The sequence below is a fragment of the Chiloscyllium plagiosum genome, unplaced genomic scaffold (genome assembly GCF_037043375.1).
Source record: "Chiloscyllium plagiosum isolate Xiang-an unplaced genomic scaffold, Cpla_swu_hap1 HiC_scaffold_18, whole genome shotgun sequence".
Classification (NCBI taxonomy): Eukaryota; Metazoa; Chordata; class Chondrichthyes; order Orectolobiformes; family Hemiscylliidae; genus Chiloscyllium; species Chiloscyllium plagiosum.
Window position 1 is genome coordinate 26545221 of NW_028270156.1, and position 26013 is coordinate 26571233.

General features: G+C 38.1%; 1 protein-coding gene across 1 annotated transcript in view; it reads right to left on the minus strand.

Annotated features, from left to right (window-relative positions):
* elp4 (elongator acetyltransferase complex subunit 4) overlaps positions 1 to 26013 on the minus strand; it is a 277183-nt gene that overhangs the window by 133339 nt on the left and 117831 nt on the right. The window contains exons 6-7 of the mRNA XM_043705557.2: positions 11401 to 11485; positions 9471 to 9659 (exon numbers count right to left, since the gene is read on the minus strand). Of these exons, the coding sequence (XP_043561492.1) occupies positions 9471 to 9659; positions 11401 to 11485 (274 nt within the window). The remainder of the gene's footprint in view (positions 1 to 9470; positions 9660 to 11400; positions 11486 to 26013) is intronic.

Consider the following 26013-nt stretch of genomic DNA (forward strand, 5'->3'; position numbering starts at 1 on the left):
CTTGATATTATCCTGGGCCCAACCATTTTCAGCTGTTTCATCAATGACCTTCCCTCCATGATAAGGCCAGAAGTGAGGATGTTCACTGATGATTGCACAATGTCATGTACCATTCTTTACCCCTCAGATACTGGAGCAAGCCATGTGCATATGTAGCAAGCCCTGAACAACATCCAGATTTGGGCTAACAAGTGGCAGTAATATGCACGTCACTGAAGTGTTATGCAATGACCATCTCAAACAAGAATCTAACCATCACCTTTTGACATTACTGCCACTAAATTCCCTAATTTCAACATCCTTGGGGTTACCATTGTCAAGAAACTAAGCTGGACTAGCTGTATAAATGCTATGGCCACAAGAGCAGGGCAGAGGGTGGAAGTCATGGAGTGCATGACTTATCTCCTGATCCCCCAAAGCCTGTCCATCATCCATAACGCATATGTCAGGAATGTGAGGAACACTCCGAACTTGCTTGGATGAGTGTAGTTCCAATAACACTCAAGAAACTTGACACCATCTAGAATAAAGCAGTTGACTGATTGGCACATGTCCAAACACTCCACCACCAATGCACAGTAGCAGCACAGTATGCTATCTACAAGATCCACTCCAGAAATTCACCAAAATTCTTGGACAGCACCTTCAAAATTCATGATTATTACCATCACGAAGGATAAAGGCAGCAGGTACATGGGAACACCACCATGTGCAAGTTCCTCTTCAAGCCCCTCACTACCATGATTTGTAAATCTGGTGGTGTTTTTCAGTGTCCCTGGGGAAAAATCCAGGAACTCTCTCCCTAGCAGTATTTTGGATGTTCTTAAACTAAATGGACTGCAGAGATTCAAGAAAGCAGATCGCCACCAGTTTCTCAAGGGCAACTAGGGTGGGCAATAATTGTTGACCCAGCCAATGAAACATGCATTTCCTAACAAACAGAAAAAAATGTAGAAGGGTCACATTTAGAAGAGACCTCCAGAAGAACATCATATTTCTTTTGCTGTTAACAAAGGATTCTTCTGTTAATGCTAATTAGTACATTTTTCTGTAGGGTGAAGAAATTTCAATAGCCTATAAACTACCACAAGCAGATGGTGACTTAGTGGTAATATCACTGAATCTGTAATTTGGAAGGCCATGATAGTAATTTGGGAACATGGATTCAAACCCAAGCATGACAGCTGGAAAAGTCTAAATTTAATAAAACCTGGAATGCAAAACTAATCTCAGTAAAGATGACAATGAATAATAATGATTAATGCATTTTAAGGAAATCAGCTATCTTGACCAGGCTGGCCTTTACACATGACTCCAGATTCCCAACATTGTGGCTGACTCCTAACTACCCTCATTTGGTTCACTGGCAATTTAAGGACAGGAAACAAAAGCTGCCCTTGCCAATAACACCCCACATCCCATGAAGGAATAATTTAAGAAATATACAATCTAATGTTTTCCCACATTTTTCCACTCTGAAACAAAAGGTTAGATGCTAGATGTAATGATCATAAAGAGGTTAGCCTCATTGCATATGAGTTCCCTGATTGGTCCAATCAGGGACCCCTGGCTGACAGATTAAAAACAGGAATGTCAGAAATTCTGGCACTCTGATAGCTGACTCTGAAGAGGCAGTACTAAAGTAAAGGATGGCTCATGTGTAAATAAAGGGTGACTTGGTGACAGGATACCAGCCACTGTGGAGTTATTTCACCAGGAGAGGTACACAGCACTTTGACTTAAATGTGGTGTGGACTGGGATGAGGATTGCTGGAAAGCCAAACAAGTTAATGACAGCATGCTGCATATTGAACTAAAGATAGAGATACAGACATGCAGTTTGATAGTAATAAGATCATAAGACACATGAGCAGAAGCAGGCCATTCAGCTTATCGGCTCAGTGGTTAGCACTGCTGCCTCACAGCACCAGAGTCCCAGGTTCAATTCCAGCCTTGGGTGACCGTCTGTGTGGAGTTTGCATTCTCTTTGTGTCTGCGTGGGTTTCTTCCTGGTGCTCCGGTTACCTCCCACAGTCCAAAGATGTGCAGATCAGGTGAATTGGCCATGCTAAATTGCCCCATAGTGTCAGGTCAATTAGTCAGAGGGAAATGGGTCTGGCTGGGGTATTATTTGGAGGGCAGGTGTGACTGGTTGGGCCAAAAGGCCTGTTTCTACACTGTAGGGAACCTAATCTAAAAAAAAAGTCTGTTCTGGCATTCATGAAATCATGGCTGATCTGATATCCCAAAGTTTCACTTTCCTGTCGTTTCCAAATACTCCTTGATACCTTTATTGAATAAAATCTGTCCAACTCAGCCTTGATTATACTCAGCCTGTACAGCTCTCTGTGATAAAGAATTCCACAACTTCACTATCCTCGAGAGAAGAAATTTCGCTCATCACTGTCTTAAACATGTGACCCTGTATTCTGAGATTATGCCCTTTGCCCTGGACATTTCCACAAAAAAACAACCTTTCCGCACATAACCTATTCTATCCCCTAAGAATCTTGTAAGTTCCAATAAGGTCATCTCTCATTCTTAGGAAGTCCAATGAGTTAGGCCCAACCTACAGGATGTCTTCATACAAAACAGTCCCTCCATATCAAGCATCAGCCTACTGAATCTTCTCCGGACTGCCTTCAATGCTAGTATGTCTTTCTTTAGATATGGGGTGCAAAATTGTTCACATTATTCCAGTTGTGGTGTTACTAGTGCATTATATAGTCTTAGCACGACTTCCTTATTTTTATACTCTATTCTATTTGAAGTAAGAGGTCAACAATCCATTTACCCGTTCTGGGGAACTGGCCAGAAAACACTATGAATATTTCCTCGTGGATACCTCTGCCAATTGGGCTCTCCCAATCTATAAGACGACATAAGTCATCCATGATTAAGGCATTGCATTTTACACATAACACATTCTCTCCTGATTTGTTCTCAGTCCTGCCGAATAGCTACTGTTAGGGAGTCTGAAGTTTACTCATACCTTCTTCAGGAGATCGTAATTACAAGTGCAAGTTCTTTTTCTAATGACAAGGTAAGTGTTAGTCACTGCAAATAAGGAGATGGTGGTAGTACAGCACTGTCATTGGGTTTGTATTCCATTGGGGACATAAGTTCATATCCAAGCACAGTGGCAGGAATTCACAAAGGCTGCTCAGATAGCACCTTCCAAATCCACAACTATCTGGAAAGATAAGTGCTGCAGATAAATGGAAACACCATTTATCCCCTGCAAGATACACACCATCATGACTTGGAAATATATTGCTGTTCTTTCAGTGTCGCTGGGTCAAAATCCTGGAATTTCCTCCTTAATGGCATCATGCAAGTATCTACAACATATGGCCTGCAGTGGTTCAGAAAGGCAGCTCACCAGCACCTTCTTAACTCAAACAGCTGTGAAACTGCTGCAGCTATCTGGGGCTAGTAATTACAAATGTAAGTACTCTTGCTAATGATATGGTAAGTTTTGGCGATGGCAAATGAGGAGATGGTGGTACATCAGTACGGTCGTTTAAACTAATTGAATTTAAAGAAATTGGGAATGTGTAATATCTTCTCAGTTATGCTGCTGTGGAACTATTACCAATTTCATTAAAAGCCAGTTGATTCACTAACGTACATGATCTTTACATGGCCTGGACTATATGTGACTCCAGACTACAGTAATGTAGTTGACTCTTAGCTGACCTCTGAAATGACCAGCTAGTCATTCAGTTCAAGGGCAGTCAGGAAGGGGAATAAATGTTTAATCAACGACTCCAAGTGTGCTTTACATACAAGAAAACAAAGTCCAACTAGACATTATTTTAGAGTCATTAAATTATGGTTGTTACTAAGATTCCAGATGCTCTTCATGGGGCGGCACAGTGGCTCAGTGGTTAGCACTGTTGCCCCACAGTACCAAAGTTCCAGGTTCAATTCCAGCCTCGGATGACTGTCTGTGTGGAGTTTGCACATTCTCCCCGTGTCTGTGTGGGTTTCCTCCCACAGTCCAAAGATATGCAGGTTAGGTGAATTTGCCACACTAAGTTGCCCATAGTGTTAGGTGCAATAGTCAGAGGGAAATGGGACTGAGTGAGTTACTCTTCGGAGGGTCGGTGTGGATCTGTTGGGCTGAAGGGCCTGTTTCCACACTGTAGGGAATCTAATCTAAAAGATGCTTTACTCCTGGTCATACATATTTCAAAGAAAGCATTCAAAATCAAATATTGACACATCACACAAAATACTATCATCTTGAAAGAACTGTGTCATTTTATTAACTGTGCCTTTAAAAAACTGAGAACTGCAACATGAAAGCTTCATAAATTTTTTGCAAGGGCATTTGACATCTATCGTGAATTACAGCAGTTTGAGTCCAGTACAAGAAAAGCGTATTCTTGGTCCTGGTCCTTGCAAATGAGGTAGGCCAAATGGATCAAGTATCTGTACGGGAACATTTAGGATCCAGTGGTCAGTCTATAATAAGTTTCAGGATGGTGGTGGAGAATGATGTGCAACAATCTAGACTAAGAAAAATAAGTTGGCAGAGAGCTGACTTCAATGGGACAGGAGCAGAGCTGGGCAGGATTGATAGGAACAAAAGGTTGGCAGGATAAGCAGTACTGAACAATGGACTACCTTCAAAGAGCAGATGGTTTGGGTGCAGTTGAGGTATATTCCCTTAAATGGGAAAGGTAGGTCAAACAAATCCAGAGTTCCCTGGATGACAAAGGATGCAGAAATTGACATTAGAAAGAAAAAGTGTGTTTGTGACAGTTGTAAATCATAAATTGCAGTTGAGAACCACGAGGGATACTGAAGGTTTAGAGGGGAGGTGAAAAAAGTAAATAAGAGAAGCAAAGGTGAATTATGAGAAAAGACCAGCAGCAAACATGAAGGGCAATTCCAAGCACATAAATAGCGAAAAGTGATTACAGGAGTAGGCGAGCCAATTAAAGATATAAAAATGGGTTTTACAACTGGGGTCAGTGGGAATGACAAGGTTTTAAACAAACATCTGTTTTTACAAGATGATGCTGCCCCCAGGCCAAGATGCCAAGAACAAAAATAAAACACTCATTGAGAGGAATACCCAATGCTGCTTCTTGATCCTTGGAATACATTTCCCAATGCTAGCCCCTTGATCAATACCAAGAATGACAAGAACAACAATGGTTGAGACACTACCACCTCCAAAACACACACAACTTGACTTTGATAGTTTTAATCTATTCTGGAATCCAATCCTTGGAATTCCTTACTTACTATAATTGAATGGTCACCTTCAGCACAAACATCAATAACTTGCATTTAAAGTGCACTTTTAACATAATAAATTGTCTCAAGGTGTGTTTATCAAAGTTTACCAAAGCACTACGTACAGAGATATTTGGACAGATCATCAAAAACTTGGTCAAGTAGATGAATTTATGGATTACCTTAATGGATAAGAGGTCAAATAGTACAGAAACTTATGGAGAGACTTCCAGATCTTAGAACTCAGTTAGCTGAAGGAACAATGGTGGAGCAACGTAATCTGGGATGCTCAAAAGGCCAGAATTGGACGAAGACAGATTTCTCAGATTGTTGTAGGGCTGGAGGTGATTGTGGAGTTTGGGAGAAAGGAGGCCATGGAGAGATTTGAAAATAACCATGAGACTTTTTAAAATCAAAGTACTGGCAGACTATCATCCTTTGCAACTCAGTTCAGCACAGGGAGAAATGGTGAAAGGGACTTGGTGTCAGTGTTGTGAAGTTGGTGGGTGTAAAATTGAAAAATGGGGAAAGCATTAAAAAGTAATGTTTTTTCTATGCTTAGTGATTCAAAAAGGATGTCTGTGGATTTGCGGGTGCACAGAGCACCCGAATTGAAACACTTGTATCGAAAGGGCTGTGTGGTTAGCAATCCAGGCAAGAGTTTTGTTTTGCTATCAAAATAAGTTTGAATTTAGCCAAATCAATTTAAAGCAGGCCCTTAGCTACCAAAAACCTATTAAATTTAAATCTGATGGTTTTGACAACCTAAGCCAATCTGAAATGTATGGATAGGTCATCAAGGGTATAAAAGATGTAGCATTTGGAAAATCAGGGACAGCAACTGCCATCTGGTTAACAACCATCACCTCTAAAGAGAAAGTCACTGGCTCTCACAGAATTCTCTAAGCTCTCAGAGAAACCATAATTTAACTAAAGGTTACCTAAGCCATTCTTAGCTAATATTCCTGACATAAGAATTTGATAGAGAAAGGCGTTCCTGAAAGAAGATCAGTGGAGAAGGCAAGATGTACAATGGCTGTAATTTCAAGGGACTAAGTTCTAATTTTTTTATTATTTTGGTTTATATAAGTGGGACTTGTATTTATTGGAACAGCATGCCATTAGAAATTTGTTTTGTTTGGGAATAGTTAGTAGTTAAGGGGGAATTGTTTGGTTTGTTAACAGTTCAGTTTGTTCACTGTTAATGTTAGATAAATAAATGATTACTTGGTGATTATAGAGTGAATGAAAAGGAGTTCATTTCATTTAACCATTCATTTATAACAGCTTGAGGGTGAGAAGCAGGTTATACCACTTTTCACACTTCTTTTTAACAGATTATAGGGCCAAGCGAGCCTTTCAGGGTATTTCTGTTTTAGTTATGGGGGGCTTGACTTCACCTTTATAACAGTAAGTCAGGATACAGGTGGTGTTTTGAATGAGCTCAAGTTTGCAAATGTACAAAATGAGAGGCCAGCCATGAGAGCATTGGAGCAATTACAGTTTTAGATGACAAAGACAAGGGTCAAGATTTAACCAACAAATGCACTAAAGGGATTAAACAGGTGATGTTATGAAGATGGAAGCAGGTGGTCTAAATGATGAGTAGGATATAGTGCTGGAAGCTGAGTAAAGATTATGAACTGTCTGGTTCAGCCACAGACAGTGCTGAGAGAGATGAACTCGGTGGCCTGAAACTTGCGATGAGTAGCAGCAGTTGACTTGAGAAATTATCAGCTCATCTAATACTGCTTATCAGAGGCTGGGTCATCAAGTGATAACAGTGACTTTCTTTTCAATTATGTTCCTGAGGAGCAGCATGAAGATGAGAAACAGAAAAAGTTAGGAGACTCCAGAAGTAATAGTACGAATGCCTGAAAAGATGCTAAAGCTGGTTAAGGCAGCACTTACTACTTTGAGGGAACTATAGATGGGCAATAAATAAAAAATTATCAATACCATCCGTGTAATGTGAATTAAAACAAAAGAGATATATATATTTTTAAAAATGCTTTTATTACTTGTTACTATCTCGATTGTGAAGTAAACCTATAAAATGTTATTCTGTTTTCTCAAACGCTTTAAAGTGAATTATTTGTATTCTCCCCTAGTATGATCAGGTGGTGTTCTACTTTCTGAACCATCCATTTACCTTAAATGCAGTTAAAGATATCTACTGCTGAAATACACTGAACTTTAAGTAACAAATGTACTCAACAATTATTTGGTACAATAAGTCATTATACTCATCAAACATATTACCAATAAGCATTCATTTCTTTAGTAATATGTTGACAAGATTAATTAAAAAGAGGTTATTCCAACCTGGAGCCATTATCAAGTACAATTGGGCACTGAAGGCTTAAATTTTACTCCCATTTTAAAGGGTGTATTACACATTAACTTTAGAAACTTTTAAATCTGAGGCCAGAATATGAGCACTAAGGTAGGCAAGTTATCTGACTCCTGATTGCATATGGAATGTAGAATTTTAGTTCCATGATACAAAGTAAAAGTACTCTAACAGTTCAGTTTACATTTCACTTTGCTGAAGAAGACCATCTCCACTTTGCACTCAGGCAACGTTTCTACCTTCATGAACTCCTAACATCAGAGGAAAATTGCTTTCAGAAAAACAACATGTCAACACTCTGGAACAACCAGAAGCACTGATGAAAGGTTAATTAACTAAAACATTAGCTGTGTTTTTTCTCCACTGATGCTCTGGGTCTATCAAGTATTTCCAGACTTTTCCATTTTTATTTCAGGTACAAAAGGCTGGAATAGTTTGCTTAGACTACCTGAGTTTGAAGTGGTATTACAATGGGAATACTGGTGCACTGGATATAATGACTTGGGTTTCCAAGAGCCAGGTAATTGTTATTTCAGTGTGAATGGGAGATACGCATGGGAACCCTGTCAAATCACCATCACAGCAAACGCTGAAAGAATTGCTCAGGTAATTCAAGATTCTGTTGGGAAAATCCTGTTGTCGAAAACCCTCAAAAAGTCTCAATTAAATCAGGAAATTTGGAGGGTTCCAATGAAAGTAGGAAATATTTATTCAATTGACCCCCATACTTACCCCACACACCTGACTATGACCTGACACCTCTGGGACCCAAAACCCCAAACCTATTCCAGACCAGACACCCCTTCACCTTCTCCAGATCAGATCACACTTCTCCTGCTGTGGACCTGAACCCCCCCCCCCCCCTCCCCCAACTCCCATTTTCCTCTGCTCTGGACCTGCATCCTTCTTTCATCCAATCTGGATCTGATCCCCTAACCTCTACTTCAGTTACAACACTCCCTTCCACTACTCTGGACCCAACTATCCCTACGCTGCTTTCACCCGACTTCCATTTCTCCATCTTTTTGGTCTGGGCCTGCAGCTTCTCTTCTCCTCTTGCAGACACAAACACCTCCTCCCCCTTCACCCTACAGAACTTGACCCTGCACCTCAGATCATGGGACATCGACCTCTTTCTCTACATATTATCCCCAAACCAACAGTGACCTGATGAGATTTCTCTCAACCAGTCCAATCTACCATAAACACTGCTTACATACTTGGATCTTTGACATCTTGCACTCTGGCACCCCATCCACCTAACACCCTCCCCATTATCGATCTGGCAGACTACCCCATGGCAACCTATATTCTACTCATTTGGCATCCAACCATTTGTCACCTTATCCCCTAGCCAGCTGGCAAACTACTTACCTGTCACCTTTCTCCCGACCCTCCTAGCACCATAAATTCACATTTACATCATGTACCTGTTTTGACAGCAGCTACCAAAGTGGCTGCCTGTGAATCTGGACCCTTAAATTTCAGGATACAGCAGCTAACTCGTGTGAGAAAGGGGTTTGGTTTGCCTTCCTCTGACAATTCTGCATGATGAAAGACCCGTCAAAATTGAACTACGGTTCCACATTTCTGAAGGAACCTTGATAGAAATCTCTTGTCAGAAACACGGAGCACTTTCCTTTCATTTAAAAAAGGGGCGGAGTGACAATCTGAATGGGATTGACATTCCCCAGAAAATCCTATTCAATGTATTTTATTCTAAAGGAGTTTGGAGAACCAGACCATTGGGAACTTCACCAGAGCTCATCAATAAAGGTAAACTAGCAACCTATGGAATTGTGATTACTCCACTTCAAACTATACTTAAAAAGAAGTAGAATATGTTTTGCACACAATGAAGTCTAACCTGAATGAGGTATGCTGGCACAGTAATAACGCAGGCAGACAGAGATGTTCTGAGAAGTCCACGGAGTGCATACAGAAATTTGGTCAGACCGCAGGCATGTTTGGGGTTTTCATGAAGATCAATGTCCTCTCCCCACAGCAGTGAGCCAAGCGAATGGATTCCTATCCGCAGGATATTCCTTTGTTTAATCTGCAGAAACGAAGTGTAAATGCATGTGACAAAGTAACAAGGCTTTCTTATAAATAACATTCTATCCACACTTCAAATTCTAACTTATGAGAGATATTACAGAAACAAAAATAGAAATTGCTGGAAAAGCTCACCAGGTCTTGCAGCATCTGTGAACAGAAATCAGAATTAAACTTTCAGGTCCAGTGACCCTTCTGCAGGACTGTTCAGAGCATCTTACCACTTGGCATCAGTACTGAGAAAGGGTTACTGGACCTGAAACATTGACCCTAATTTCTCTCCACAAATACTGCCAGACTTGTGAGCTTTTCCAGCAATTTCTGTTTTTTCTTCTGATTTCCAGCATCAACAGTTCTCTCATTTTATTTTATAGAGCTATAACAGATATTGGACAGGTGACAAGGCTCTGAATTTCTGTCTGGACTTGCTTTCCAGCTGCCCAATGGCTCATAAAACAGCTTGTTTCCATGGCATATCAACAGGGAAAGATACCAGTAGGACCTTAATAAGTACTACACTTTTGCAAAGGCTACATAGCTGCTAGCAAAGTGCCAAGAAAGGATCAGCGTATGCTCGGCTTCCAGCTGATTTGGGCCAAGATTCTGTTAACAAAAGCTGCCTGTGGTATCACAGTTTATTCATGCTAGCAAAATGGGTAGTTAATTCCACACTTTCACTTTCATGGAGAAACTTGTTGCTTAGACACAGAAAAAGCAATGTGTAAATTTTTACTCTTTGATCATAAGCAACTAGATGTGACAAAGAAACATAATGCATTCTGGAATAGCACAGTAAGGCTAAGGTCAATAGAAGACACTGTGCAAAGAGTTGCAACAAAAATATCAAGTAAAAATAAACCTTATTGCAAAAGTCTGTTCAGTTAGAAGTGACTTAGTTGAAAGGTTCTAAGGGTGTGTGTGTGTCACTTCACCAAAAATGCTGTTGCTTTCTATGAGATTTCCTGCTTTAGAAGACCTGTCATCTTGCGGCAGAAGCAGCTAGGCACACTATACTGTGGGAACTGTCATGACATGTCTATTGCCATGGTTACCACTGGGAAGGGGAGAGGTGCCTGTCAGGGACCAATTTACTTCTCCAAAGGGGTTTTGCCTCCACAGGGAAAGACAGCCGGTCCAGATCTGTGTCAAAATCTCAGTAGAGACTGTGGCTGAGCAATAACAAGCTAAATTAACATACAAGTAATATGAATACCAGAAGTTGCTATAAAGGATTTTTTCACTTTGACACCCAGCCTTAGTTAACTTTGTTAACACCAATGCAAAGTTGACTGCACAAGCTCCTTAAAACTCTAATTAGTTGATCTTTCCTTGGTTTCTTGTCACAGTATCCTCAAGGCTATAAGTTTTACAACAGAGATATTTTCATTGCAACATCAACATAAAAAGTTTAATGTGGCTTAATGTGGATTTGGGCTAAGCCACTTTCTCGACTGGACAGCTCCTTTTTAGGTGCTCAGTGACTAATGATGCCAGAGCACACTGCTTATGCACATCAATGCTTGTACCCAATAGAGTTGAGGAAAGCTCAAAACGTGAGGCAAATGCATATTAACATATAACCCATACACTGTCTGTGCAATGCTTGTTTACTTCATCCGTGCTTAGAAACAGCTTGTTCATTGTTGATTATTCCAAGCCCTTCCGGCTGCACCCTGGAGAGCCCTATGAAAACAACATTAGTTACTTGATTACATAAGACACTAAGGGCTTGTGCACCATACCTGGGGACAGACTCCATCAAATCCTTCCTCACGGATGACTCTTTGTATGGATCTAAGCAGCTTGACATAACCAAAGTTCATATTACTGTGAAAAAAAGGTGTGAAATGCGAATCAAATTTTAAAAAACTTCAGCACGTAATTGATAATTTTAAACATTTTATTTTGAACAGCAGTCTTGAAATACATATCAAAGTTGTGTTTCCATGATTAAAAAAAGAAAAAAAAAATCTGATACTGCTCTCCAAATAACACAAGTAAAATGCAATTTTTGCTTAATCTAAATTAATATAAATGAATTTGCTTTTCCCTAGCTGAGAAACACGAAGCTAAATACCAACACAGCTGAGGTTTAGTGAGTGTGTAACTTGTGCAATAATATTTTGCTTGGACTATGAACATATGAAATATGAAAACAGAATACGTTGTGCTGAGTTGACGTGAACCTATTCAAACAGAACAGTGCAAGAGAGAAACTTGAAAAATATATATGGTTTTCCATAATAGTTAGATTCATTGTTGAATATTTGAAGAAAGACGAATATCTTAGGTTTTGAGTAAAGCATGAAAAACATGTCTTTTGCCCTCCAGTAGATATGTTAAACACAAACTGTTGCACAGGTTCTATTAAAAGCAGTCGTCTGAAGCTTATACAAAACCTTAATTTCATTCTAAACTGCTTAAGTGAAAAGCAAAATTGAACTAATAAATTAAGTTCACAGTACAGTTGTATAAATAAAATGTGCCCTTGGAGACTGCAGTCACTCTCTTCTAGTCACTACCTCTGTGACCTGACACAATATGAAAGGAATATTCTGCAGAGACAAGGATGCCTTAATTATGTCAGGCTCACTTACCTCCTAGAAAATTAATGATTTAATGAAGCAACTTAAGAGATGAAACCACCACAGCATTTCTGTGCTAAATCATAGATTAATTAACATATTGTTAATGAACTGCCAATGCAAGCACACCTGATCAAAGTCCTAGTCACCTGAGCTCTTGATGAAAATTTGTAATTTTAACAAAAATAACCTTTCCAAAAATGTTTCTGCTTCTTTCTGCCCCACAACTGTAACCATCAAGAAAATCAATATGCAGTTGAGCACAAACATAAAAACATTGTTTATTTGTGCTTCATCGCAATGCAAAGATGGACTTGACAGTGAGCAGTTGTCAGTCTGTTCTGAATTTTTAAATTTATATTTTAATTAAAATGTAATATTTGGTGAAAATTCATAGCAAACTACAGGTTTAATTTTCAGTGTTAATAATTATAAGTTCACCACTAACCCTTCAAAATGCACTACATATAATGTCTGTCAAATAGATCGAATGCATCTGTGAGGCAAAACATACTTACAAGTAAGCTGGTTAAATAACTAAATAACAAGTAAGCTTTGGGCAGCTTGCATCTAGAAATTTTTGGCAATGTTATATAGTCAAATACTCATTACTCCTATATGAACTTCTACTCAATTAAAAGAAAACTTTGTAACTCTTCCATTAGCATGAAGTTTCTAACTGTCTTGACAAAGTGATGGACATTATATATTGTGCATTTTGAAGGGTTAGTGATGAAATGATCAATTATTGACATTGAAAATTAAACCTGTAGTCTGCTATGAACTTACACCAAATATTACATTTTTAATTAAAAATAAATTTAAAATTTCAGAACAAACTGACAACTGCTCACTCAAGTCCATCTTTGTTTATCCGTACTTGACCACAGTGCAAAGTTATGAGGCTAGCTTATGTCAATGTAAACTGAATCGGTAGCATGATGCCAATAGTTACCCAGTACTGTACAATAGATGCAATCCTCCAATTCTGAAGCTGTAAAGATTAATTCATCATCGTGGTTTAAAAACAGTTAACTAGTTTGAAAATGGAATCAAATCAAGAGAGCAGCAGGAACAGAGGCAAATCTTGAATACTAAAAACCTGACAATTTCCATTATCGTCAAGTGAGTATTGTCTTTCCCACAAAAAGGACAGAGGTTTAAATGTATAACCATCAAACAAACAATATAATTATCAGGATGTCAATGCCAAGGTTATTAAGATCTTAAGATCACTGCATGCCACATGCACATTTTTAAGAACATCAGTTTGTAGAGGTGATCTTTTTCCTTGTCCGTGTTCTGCGTGCCTGTACTTTCAGCTAAGATAACCAATTTACTAATACTTAACACTATTGACAGAAAAGGAAAACAAACAATTTAAACCATTTCTGTGAACCCACCCTTAAAAAGAATAACTTGGAGTGGGTCAGCAACCACATTCAGGAATATCAGTTGTGCACTATCGTAAATAAAATAAAATAATCTTTTTTAAGTTCAAAGAAGAAATGGATATTTTACCAACAGTTTCAGTTGAAAACTGAAGCCAAAATTGAAGCAGAAGAGATGACGACTGCATGGTTATTGAAGGTTGACAGCTTTTATACTCTATAAGGTCATTTAATGAGCAAGAACAGAGACAGAGGAATAAGTAGGATTTCCTACTCTAAGCCTTCTCATTAGTTACATTTCAGAAGAAACCTACAAAATATTTTTCATCGTATCTTATGACAGTAATTTTGTTCAACTAAAATTCTTAGAGCATATAGCCTACAATGGATGAGCAAAATGAACTTTCAATATATAAATGCTTCACTCCCAGTAACTAACCGTGGACCATTGCTCTGTATCACATCTATTTTAATTCTTCAGCATTGGCATTGACTACAGATTTGCAGCATTATAGATTGCAACACCTACATGACATCCAGTGCCATCAGAAGGTATATAGGCATAGATTTGTTTTGGCAAGTTTCAAATTACTAAAATCTGGCTTCATCTTTAGATTCAAGAAAGAGATCTCTGACTACTTAGGCACCCTTTATTTATTTCAGATCTTATTGAAAACCAGCTGACGTCCTAAGATGCTATTCATGCTGAGTTGAAAGATATGCTGTTTTATTATTGTGTGGAGGTGCCGGCGTTGGACTGGGGTGGAAAAAGTTAAAAATCAAACAACACCAGGTTATAGTCCAACAGGTTTATTTTACTGTTGAACAATAACCTGGTGTTGTGTGATTTTTAACGTTATTTTATTACAGAATAAGGGATTGAGGGATGATCTAAGAAGGTCATCTGATCATGAAGGGATTGAAAAGATAGACATATTTCCATTTGTGGGGAGTACAAAACTAATAACAAGGTCATGAAAAAGGAATTCAGGGAAATAAAAAAAATTTATGCATCTACTGTGGTTAGCACTGCTGCTTCACAGCGCCAGAGACCTGGGTTCAATTCCCGCCTCGGGCAACTGTCTGTGTGGAGTTTGCACATTCTCCCCGTGTCTGTGGGGATTTCCTCCGGGTGCTCTGGTTTCCTCCCACAGTCCAAAGATGTGCAGGTTAGGTGAATTGGCCATGCTAAATTGCCCATAGTGTTAGGTGAAGGGGTAAATATACGGGTCTGGGTGGGTTGCTCTTCAGTGGGTCGGTGTGAACTTGTTGGGCCGAAGGGCCTGTTTCCACACTAAGTAATCTAATCTACTGGCATGATTACAAAGTGGGATTCACTTCAAAAAGAAATTGTTGAAGGGAATAGTGTAAATCATTTAAGACAAAACTTTGTAAATGAGTGATAACATTTGATAAAGTAGGTGGGAAGGAGACTCAGCAGGAGCAAATACAGTTATAGACCAGTTTGATTAAGTACATTTTTTGTGCTGTTAATACTACATAATATCGACAAAGTATGACACAGGGAATGGCAAAGTTTGACATACTCTAATTAATTTACTTAAGTGCTTGTTTTCAAACTACAAGTTCTGAAGTAATGTTTTGAAAAATAATTTTTCCTAGTAACATTAATGTTGGCAATAATATGAAACTGAATTAATTTTCAGGGACTCAGTCAGTCTTTTGATCGCTTTCCATTGTCAAATGAATCTACTTGATCTAAACAATCATTTTTTTCTATTGAAATCGTGGTTACACTTTATATTTTAGCAAACTGGTAACTGATAAAACGATAATAGACGGCATGGTATCCTGGTAACGAGAAAGTCTTACGCTTCCCAAATGATAGTTTCTAAGCAATTGCCAAAGTTAGACCATCAAGGACATGACAAATAGGGTTATTATCTGTAAGTAGATCACATTAGGAAAGAGATTTTAGCTGATTTAACTACCTTTGTCTGAACCTTGAACCGTAATGAAAAGCTGTGCTTTGAAATAAAATGAAAATTTTTTTTAAAACTGGTCTGCACACAATTTTTTTATTTCTATTTGTATACTGTTTTCACACATCAAAACATGTATTTGGAAACAATTTGTACTCAAAAACCAATTAATGAACTATGGGCATTGCTGGCTGTATCAGCATTTATTACCCATCTCCAGTTGCCCTCAGGAAAGTGGTGGTGAGTTCATTTCTTCAAGTAATGAAGTCCAACAATCATCTTCTTTTGTGCTATGTATGATCCAACCAGAGCAGAGCTTACACTTAAGTTCCCATTTTCTACAACTCCTTGATATCACACTTGGTCAAACACACCCTTCATATCAACAGCAGCCACTCTTGCCTCGTTGCCAAATTTAGCTCTTTTGTCCATGGTTGTAAAAGGCTGTAATGAGGTCAACCGTTGAGGGGCCCTGCTGGAATCCGAAAGTCAGTGAGCAGGTTATTGTTGAGCACTTGCTGCCTGATATCATTATTGATGACACCTTCCATCACTTTTATGATGATTGAGGGTAGATTAACAGGGTAGAAATTCGCTGAGTGGGATTTGTCCTGCTACCTTGTACAGGACAAAACTGGGCAATACTTGACATTGTTTGATAGAAGCCAGTGTTGTAGCTGTGCTGGAACAGCTTTGCTAGGGTAAGGTAAGTTCAGGAGCTCACATCTTCAGTACTATAGCCAGAATGTTGTCAGGGCCAATGGACTTTACAGTGTCCAGTGACTTCACCATATCTTGATATCACTTGCAGTCAACTGAATTGGCTGAAAACTGACACCTGTGATGCTGGGGATCTATGGAGGAGGCTGAGGTATATCATCTACTCTGCACATCTGGCAGAAGACTGATGCAAATAGTTCAGCCTCAGCTTTTGCAATGATGTGCTGGGAACCATCACCACTCAGGATGAGGAAATTTGTGGCGCTCCGACCTCTAAAGAGTTATTTGATTGTTTACCATCATTCACAACTGTCTGTGGCAGAACTGCTGATCTGTTTAATGTAGAATCACTTACTCTATTACTAGCTGTTTGTGTTAATGAGCATGTAGTCCAGTTTTGCAGCTTCAGCAGTTTGACATTTCATGTTTAGGTATTCTTGCTGCTGCTCCTAACATTTTCTCCAATCTTCTTTATTAAAGCAGGGTTGATGTCTTCTCTTGGTGACAATGGTGGAATGGGGGATATGCTGGGTCATGAAGTTGCAGATTTTGTTGGAGTATAATTCTTCTATTGCTGATGGCTTACACTGCCTTATGGATGCTTAGTCTTGGGTTGCTAGATCTGTTCAAACTCTATCTGATTTGGCATAGTGACAGTGCCACACAACATGTGCATACTGAATTTGTGGAATTCTTTACCACAGAGGACCAAAGAAGCTGGTCATCAAGTATATTAAAGGCCGATATAGACAGATTTTTAATCAGTAAGGGAATCAACAGTTTTAGGGAAAAGGCAGGAAAGTTGAGTTGAGGATTATCAGATCAGCCATAGCCAAAGAGTCTGCTCCACATTGAATGGTGGAGCAGACTCTTTGGGCTGAATGGGCTGCCTCTGCTCTTACGTCTTACAGTATTTTCTGTTCATTAAAACCTCTAGGTTTGCACAAACTTCACTGCTAATTTAGATACAAGATATTAATGAAACAGCTGCAGTCCCAGGTTCAACTAAAACAACACAAGGACACAGAACTTTTAAAATTATGTATTCTTTATCTTTCTGTTTGACTCTCCCTTGTTTAAAGTCTCTATGTGGATTTGTGTCTGCATGGGATTACATGTTTTATTATTTCCCTCGGGGTTGCTGAGTAATAAAATTCCTCTTTTAGTCATAAAAAGCTTATAATTCACTTGTTAGGTTTGACTGCTGTTATGTATTAATAGAAGTTGTTACAGGCGTCCGATAATAAGACTAGAAATCATTATTACAGCTGACTGAAGGGATTTAAAGGAAGCAAGCTGGTTTATCATCCGTACCTGGTCAAAACATACTTAAAACAAGGAAACGAAGGTGTCACTAAACCAGACAGTTTAGAGAGAGATGGCACAGGCATATCAATGCTTTCTGATTTATACTTCGTTTAGACAGTGATCAGCACATATCACGCTGAAGGAAATTTCCTGTTCACATTTAGTACCAGGATAATATTGATTAGCTTACAAACTAAAACAGGTTTTGAAAAAAATCTGTTAATTTAGTTTCATGTAAATTTAAATTGAGGATTATTTACATACCAAACAAAATTATAACTTGCTGTTCTACCAACCAACAACGTAAACTGAAAATTTGTTTTCAACAGTGCAATGTAGACTGGTACAAAAAAAGAGTGCTTATTCAATTCAATCAATTTCTGCATTTAGCATAATAGCATTTCTCAACCTGCTTGTTATATTTTAGACACAGAAATCAAGGTTTCTTTTCAGAGATTAAAACACACGTATACAATAAACACCCTTCCAGTTTGATTCCACTGAGTAATTTATGATTAAACCTGTCTAAAGTTAGGCATCATTATATTGTAAGGCCTGTCCAGCGATCAGATCAATCAGCAATGGTCATATATATATAAAACATTATTATTGGCAATATTGTTTAAGTGATTTTGATGAACTACTTGCATCAAAGTTAGCAACTTTGATGAAGTGAATGTGAAAGATTCATGATTGTCTCAGAGAGAATATTTTTCCCATCTTTGTCTTAAATGTGTGACCCATTATTTTTAAACTGTCCCCTAGATCCAGTCTATCCCACAAATAAATATTTTAATATTCACTGTCAATTCCTCATGTTTCAAAAAGATCACTTCTCATTCTTCTAAACTCCAATGGATACAGGCTCACTGTCTTTTGAGGAAATGCTGAATGAGCTGAGTATTGGGCCAAAATAAGAATTCAGGGCAATGATGGAAAGAGGTACCTTAATTAAGATTTGCTAAAAGAAATCCAGAGCGAGGCATGGGGGGAGCGGAAATAAGGCACTGACCAAAATGTCTATGTGCATTGAGACCAGTGGAGGCATGATGTCATGTGTGCAAGGAAAGCAGCTGATAAATAGGATTGGTCAGTATTTCCAACATTTAAAGTGAAAGATGGGTACTTAGTTTATGCTTAAGTCCCTATTTTATGTTGCTGTGAAATAGCTACTTAGGTTTTCATGTAAGTTCATACTTACGCAAAGGGTAACAAGCAGTCTTGATAATTATTTGAAGAGCCAAGTAGAAAGTACATTCTGCAGTAATATGTGCAGCAATGGACATAACATGTGGCTCAGACATATCCATAGAAGGTATGCACTGGCTGCACAAGTGTAAGCTCGGAGTTTTGGGACATGAGCAGCTCGAGTCACTGTTGTGCATCCATGAGCAGAGGACTTCGTGGTTAGCATGTATAAGGAGATGGTCACACTGTAGATTAGAAGCATAAAGGCAGACATGGAATGGGTGACTACCAGACAGCATTAAAAAAACTGCAGACAAGCAACGCAAGTGTGCTCAGTCTGCAGCAGGTGGTGAGGAAATTAACAAGAGGGAAAACATACTTAGCCTCATCCTCACCAATCTGCCTACTGCAGATACATCTATCCATGACAGAATCAATACAGTGACCATGCACAGCACCACTGGAGACAAAGTTCACTGAAGATTCCCCATCTATGTTGTGTAGCACGACCAACATGCTAAATTGGATAGTTATTGAGCAGATCCAGAAACTCAAGACAATGTAACAATGAGACTCTATGGTCCATCAGCAATTGTAGTCGACAACATGAAACCTCATGGCCTGGCATTTCCCCCAGTTGATCATTGCCATCAAGCCAACGGATAAATGCTGGTTTAATGAAGAGTGCAAGAAAGTATGCTGAGAGCTGCACCAGGCAGACCTAAAAATGAGATCGCAACCTGGTGAAGCTATAACATAGTATGGCTTGCATGCCAAACAACAGAAGCCACAAGTGTCAGTGTCCATGAGTGAATAAGCCTGACAACCTATATAAATCTTTCTATTATTCTTTGTTGTTGTTTATATTGTACCCAATCTTCTGATTTTCCACTTAATTTTGCGAATACAAACTTTTTCCTTTAATTCAATATTATTGCTAACATCCTTAGTTAGCAAAGAACAACAGATCATTCCCTTCTTTTTTCTCTCACTGGAACATATTTTTTCTAGGTATTCTGAAAGGTCTACTTAAATACTTCAAAATGCATTTCTACGGACCTCTTTCTAAACCCAATTTCTGAGTTTACTCCACCCAGCTCTGCTTTTATGCCCCATAATCATCTTTATTTAAGCTTAAAATACCATTGGATTTATCCTTCCCTCCTTCAATTAGAATGTCAAAACAGTCATATTGTGCTCACTGCCACCTAAGGGTATCTTCACTATGAGTTAATTCATAAATCCTTTCCCATTGTACATTACCAGATTCTAGTATGGCTTGCCATCTGGTTGGATTTAGAATGTGCTGCTCCAAGAAAACATGCCATCTAAACTGTATAAACTCATTATCGATGCCATCTTTGCCAATCAGATGCATCTAATTTATAAGGGTATTAAATTAATCCATGATTTAAAACTGCACATTTCTCACATTATTTGATGCTGTATAGACCATTTTACAATAAGGTTACTGTTAGCAGCTTATAAACCACTCTAATAAGTGATTTTCTATCATTTCTATTTCTCATCTTCACCCAAACTGATTCTACATCTTTATCTCGGCAATGAAGGTAATTTGTTTCTCTTGGAACAATTGTTACTTAATTACCATTGTTATTTTGCCAACTTTTCTGAGATCTCTGTTTTTCCTAGATGTACAGGTAGAGTACTTCGATCTGATCATTATTGAGTAACTGGAATTCTAGCACTGATCCCTGAGGTACCCCACTAGTCACTGGCTGCCACTCTTTGTTTCCTTCTAACTTGAAGAATTCTTGTAGATTTGTCCCTTTTGTAAATTCATGCTGACTCTGTCCACTCCTGTCACTGTTTTTCAATGGTGTACTATGATATCTTTTACAATGGATTCTCACAATTTCCCTACCATCAAAGTCAGATTAATTAGTTTATAATGTCATCTTTTCTCTCTACTCCACTTTTAAATAGTAGGGTTACATTAGTCACCCTCCAATTCATAGGATCTATTTCACAGTCCATACAATCTTGAAAGACAGTCACCATCCACTGTTTCTAGGGCTACTTCCTTAAGTACTCTGGAATATAGATTATCGGGCCCTGGGCATTTATTGGTTTTTAATCCACTAAACTTCCTAACACTATTTCCCTACCAACAATTATTTCCTTCAATTCCTCCCTCTCACTAAATTCTGTTCAACATTTTGATACATTATTTGTGATCTCCTTTGTGATGATAGACCATTATAACTCACCTAGTTTCTGACTGTAAGGGATCTATATTTGTCTTCACTGTACTTTTATTCATCACATAATTACAGAAACATTTACAACCATTTTATATGTTCCCCAAAGCTGACTCTTGTACTCAATTTTCTCCCTCTTAATCAAACCCTTTGTTCTCCTTTGCTGAAATTTAAACTCTTCTCAATCTTTAGATCTGCCACCATTTTTGGCTAATTTGGATCTAATATTATCCCTAATTTCCCTTGTTGCTTCAGCCACTATTCCAGTTTTATTTTTGTACCAGACAGGAATTAACAATTGTTGCAGTTCCTCCATGTGTTCTTTAAATATTTGTCATTCCCTATCCACTAGTATTCCCACAGCTAGTTTGCACCTCATACCATCATAGTTTCCTTTATTTAGAATCAGGACCCTAGTATTAGAATCAAGTTGAGAATTTAATGAAGAATTCTTTCATATTATGGTCATTCTTCATCAAGGGGTCTTGCACAGTTAGATTGTCAAATGCCTTTCTCATCTCACAATACCTAATCTAGAAAAGCCTGCTCTTTCGTTAGTTCAACAGACTGATGTAGAAAATCATTTTGAACTCATTCCAGAAATGCCTCCTTAATATATTGTAATTGATTTAATTTGCTCAATCGATATGGAGGTAAAAGTCACACATTACTACAGGTGTACCATTCTTGCTTGATTTCTAATTTCCTATTTAATATATTCCTCAATGTTACCTCTACAGTTTGGGGTTCTTTATACAATCTCCACTATTACTTTCTGTCCCTTGGTGATGTAAATTCTCCCCATCCAGATTCCACTTCATCAGAGCTAATACACTTCCTTACCATTGTGTTAATGTACTCTTTCATTAGAGAAAACTAGCAAGAAAAAAAAACAAGTGTTTTGGAAATAATGAGAATCAATTTTAATATAAGCTTTCTATCCCCTAGTTCAAGTATTTACTGAAAACTTTTGTTTTAACAATTAAGTACTTATGACATTGACAGCTAATGGCTTGAAGGTGTCCCAGTATTCAATCGTGCAAGAAAGGATCAGCAGAGTTAAAATGAAAGAATTACTGAAGTGGTATGAATTAATTGCTTAATTTCAATTGATATTAATTCAGTTATCTAGTACTGTTGTGCACAGTAGCTCAAATCTAATGCTCATAGTTGGGTTCTTAAAACTCCATTTAAATAAGATGCCAAAGCAAGTGGAGAAATTGTCAAGATCTAGCTATCTATTTGGAATTCACTTACACAGCTATCCTTCAATTGGTAGGAAGATTGCATTATATCACACCTCACTGGACAGAAAACAACAGTGGGGGTTGTATATAGAACCCCAATCCTTCAACTGGTAGGAAGGTTGCATTATGTCAGACCTCATTGGAGTAGCATACTGCCTCAAGCTCTGCTATTTGCAGAGTCATTGCAAAAGTTTAAGATGTATCAAAGTTTGCAAAATCTGCCATTTTATCTGTATTTTTTGACCCAGATTAACAGGAAGCGTGGCAAAATTTCAGTGCTTAACAAGAATGACTATTTATTATGAATAAATAGGTTCTGGATATGGGTAACTGAAGGAATAGCAATCTATTTCCTAATGAGAATGGGGAGTGGCTTGAAGGGGAACTTGCAAATGGTGGTGTTCCCATGTAGATGCAACCCTTGTCCTAGTTAGTAGTGGTCGCAGGTTTGGAAAGTTTTATCTAAGAAGTGTTACTGAATTTCTGCAGTTCATCTTATATACACTGTTTCTGTTGTGCATTGATGTTGGAGGGAATAAATGTTGAGAATGTGGTACCAATCAAGCAGGCAGTTTTATCCTGAATGGTGTCAAGCTTTTTCAATGTTGATGGAGCTGCACTCAATCATGCAAGTGGGGAGTCTTCCATCACATACTGATTTGTGTCTTGTAGATAATGGACAGGCTTTTGGAGTCAGGAGGTGAGTTACTCACTGCAAGATCTCTAATCTCTTACTTGCTGTTATACCTGCAACATTTATAACACAAGTCCAGTTCAGATTCTGGTCAATGGTAATCCCTGGATGACAATAGTGGGGTGGGAGGAATTCAGTGATAGTAATGTCATTGAATTTCAAGGGATGATGGTTAGATTATCTCCTTTTGCTGATGGTCAATACCTCGCAATTGAGTGACAACAATGTCAGTTGCCACTTGTCAGTCCAAGGTTGGATATTGTTCAGGTCTTGCTGCATTTGGAGATGGTCTCTTCAGCGTCATCTGAAAAATTGTGAACAATGCTGAACATAGGGTTTTTCAATGTTGATTGCACTATTTCTGATCACGGGACTCCAATTTGGAATTTTATATACTATCCCCTGCCTTGGGGGAATCACAATCACCCCATGTTTCTGTGGGTCAGCGTGCTGTTGCAAAGCAAGAGATGCTATTTAATAAGAGCGAAGAGACTATTAAAAACTAAACAAGAGAATATAAAATGGCATCTGACATTAGGAAATGTACGTAATGCATAATTAGTGGTAAAAAATAGCAAAGATAATTACATAGTTAGGATTCTTAAACAAGCACTTCCCCATCTGTGTAATCTAAAGGAAAGAGAAACAAATCATCTACCTGGTATTACTTACTGTCAATTTTGTAATGTACTTTCCTTTCCAAACAGAGCCCTGCTTCAGCTCTCCAAAATACAGCTCCAATTCATGGGCTTTGAACATATCTCTGTGCTGTCAGATTGTTTGTCTGACATCCCAGTTTTGTACTTGCTGTAATTTTCTTCAGCTAAACAATGGAAAGACACACTCCTGTCACAAACACTACATCCTTGGCTTCAATCCAAACAATCTCAGACTAAAATGATTGATCAAGTACCCATTGTGATCTATTCATCAAGTTGAGTGGCCAAAACCTTAGCTCCTTGATCACAAAAACTGCTTATTTCCCTCAATGTACCTTCGCCCACCTCTTTCATATCTCTAAGGAACAGCAAAACTAAGGGTCATCAATATAAGATAGTCACCATGAAATCAGTTGGAAATTGTGAATTGTTCTTTGCACCCGAGAGTTGTGATAATATAGAACGCAAGGCAATCGGGTATTAGTTGAGGAGGATGGTTATAATTCATTTTTTGGAAACATACGAAAGAGAGGGGTATAGTGGATTATAATGCACAGGTTTAGATAAAGGAAGATGGAAAGAGGCTTGAAAGAATCATAAATACTACCTTGACTGGGTGGGTAAAATGACCTATTTCTATGTTGCAGCTACTTACATGCTCACCCACTCTTTTGTCACATTCACATTTGACTATGTGTAGGTTTACCTGATTAACCTGTCTAGAAACAACAACAACTTAGGGCACAGAAGAAGGATATCTTCCCAAAAAATTCTGCTGTTAAAATAAAATTCAGCCTAATTCCACTTTCCAGATCTTGTTCTATAGCGCGATTACAGCACTTCTTCAAAAAATATTACAAGCATTTCTGCCGATACCACCCTCTCAGACAGGGTACTCCTGACTCCCAAAACCTTCTGCATGAAAGAAATCTCAACAAAGAGGATATACAAAGAAGACATAAAGGATATATATAGGTTGACAATAGACAGACATTTGGTAATGGTGTATAATGTCCACCATAGCAGGAAGAACTGAAAGGCAAAATATTATTTGAGTGGAGATTGATTAAAAAAATGTTACATTGCTGATGGATTCTGTGTGTCTTTGTAAGCAAATCATAAACAGTAAGTATGCAGGTACAACAAGCAACTATGAAGGCATATGGAATGTTGGCCTTCATTGTAAGGTTGGTAGCATATAAAAGTATGGAAGTCTTGCCACAGGACAAGATTATGTGCAATACACATATTGTATATGGAGATTGATACGACTATACATGGTATACTAGGTACAGTTTTGGTTTCTTAATAAAGGACATACTTAGATTGAAACATTTCAGAGAATATCCAAGAGGCTGATGCTTGTGTTGTCATGTGAGGAAAAGTTGAGCAGGTTGGGTCTATAATCACTGAAGTTTAGAAGTACATACAGATGATTCTGAGGAGGATTGACAGGGTGAATGCTGAGTCGATTTTTCCAGTCTTAGGAAAGTCTAAAACTAAATGACAATTTTAAAATAATGGTCAAAAACAGAAATTCTGGAAAGAGTCAGCAGGTCTGGCAGTATCTGTGGACAGAAAGCAGAATTAACATTTCAGGTCCAGAACTGAAAAGTGAAACATTAACTCTACTTTCTGTCCACAGATGCTGCCCGACCTGCTGTGTTTTTCCAGAGACTTCTGATTTAATCTCAGAATCAACAATTCTTTGGTCTTTCAAATTAGGGTTCTTCCATTTAAGTCTGAGATAAGAAGGAAATTCTTTTCTGAATCTCATCGATTCCCATTATCTTTGATCTTGGCTAGGGCTGTGATAAGTTCTAGAAAAGGTTCTGGTAGGGTCACAAGTACAGAGCCATAAGGTCCTTTGTATTCTGAATTTTTGGTTACAGCTTTATGTAAATAATTAATATTCAAACTGCTATTTTTTAATAATGGAAATTTTCAATGTAAACAACTATCTATAACAATGGAATTGCAGGTCTGCATAGCAGGTGGTGCTGTGAAGTATGTTTTAAAAGTAGCTCTCCACCATCATTTATGTGTATAATATAGTAAAATAAATTGTGATCAACTGGAAAGAAATACCTTAGACAAATTAAGAGCATGGATAACACGCTCAGAATTCCAAATTCAAAGCTATCAAGTATACTCAATCTTGCTAAGGAGGTATCTGAAATACTCTGACTGCTCTATGGCCATTTCCAGCAGTGGTACTGCAATTGCAGTCTGCTTTTTATGATAGATTGCAACAAAACTTTCAGATCATCTCATTAGCCTAAAATGAAAAATAAAAACTGAAATCAAATAAGTTGAAAATATCAGTGAGGAATGAATCACTTCAAAATAAGTGAAAAAAACATCAGAATTTATTGTTAATTATCTATAAGAGGTTGCA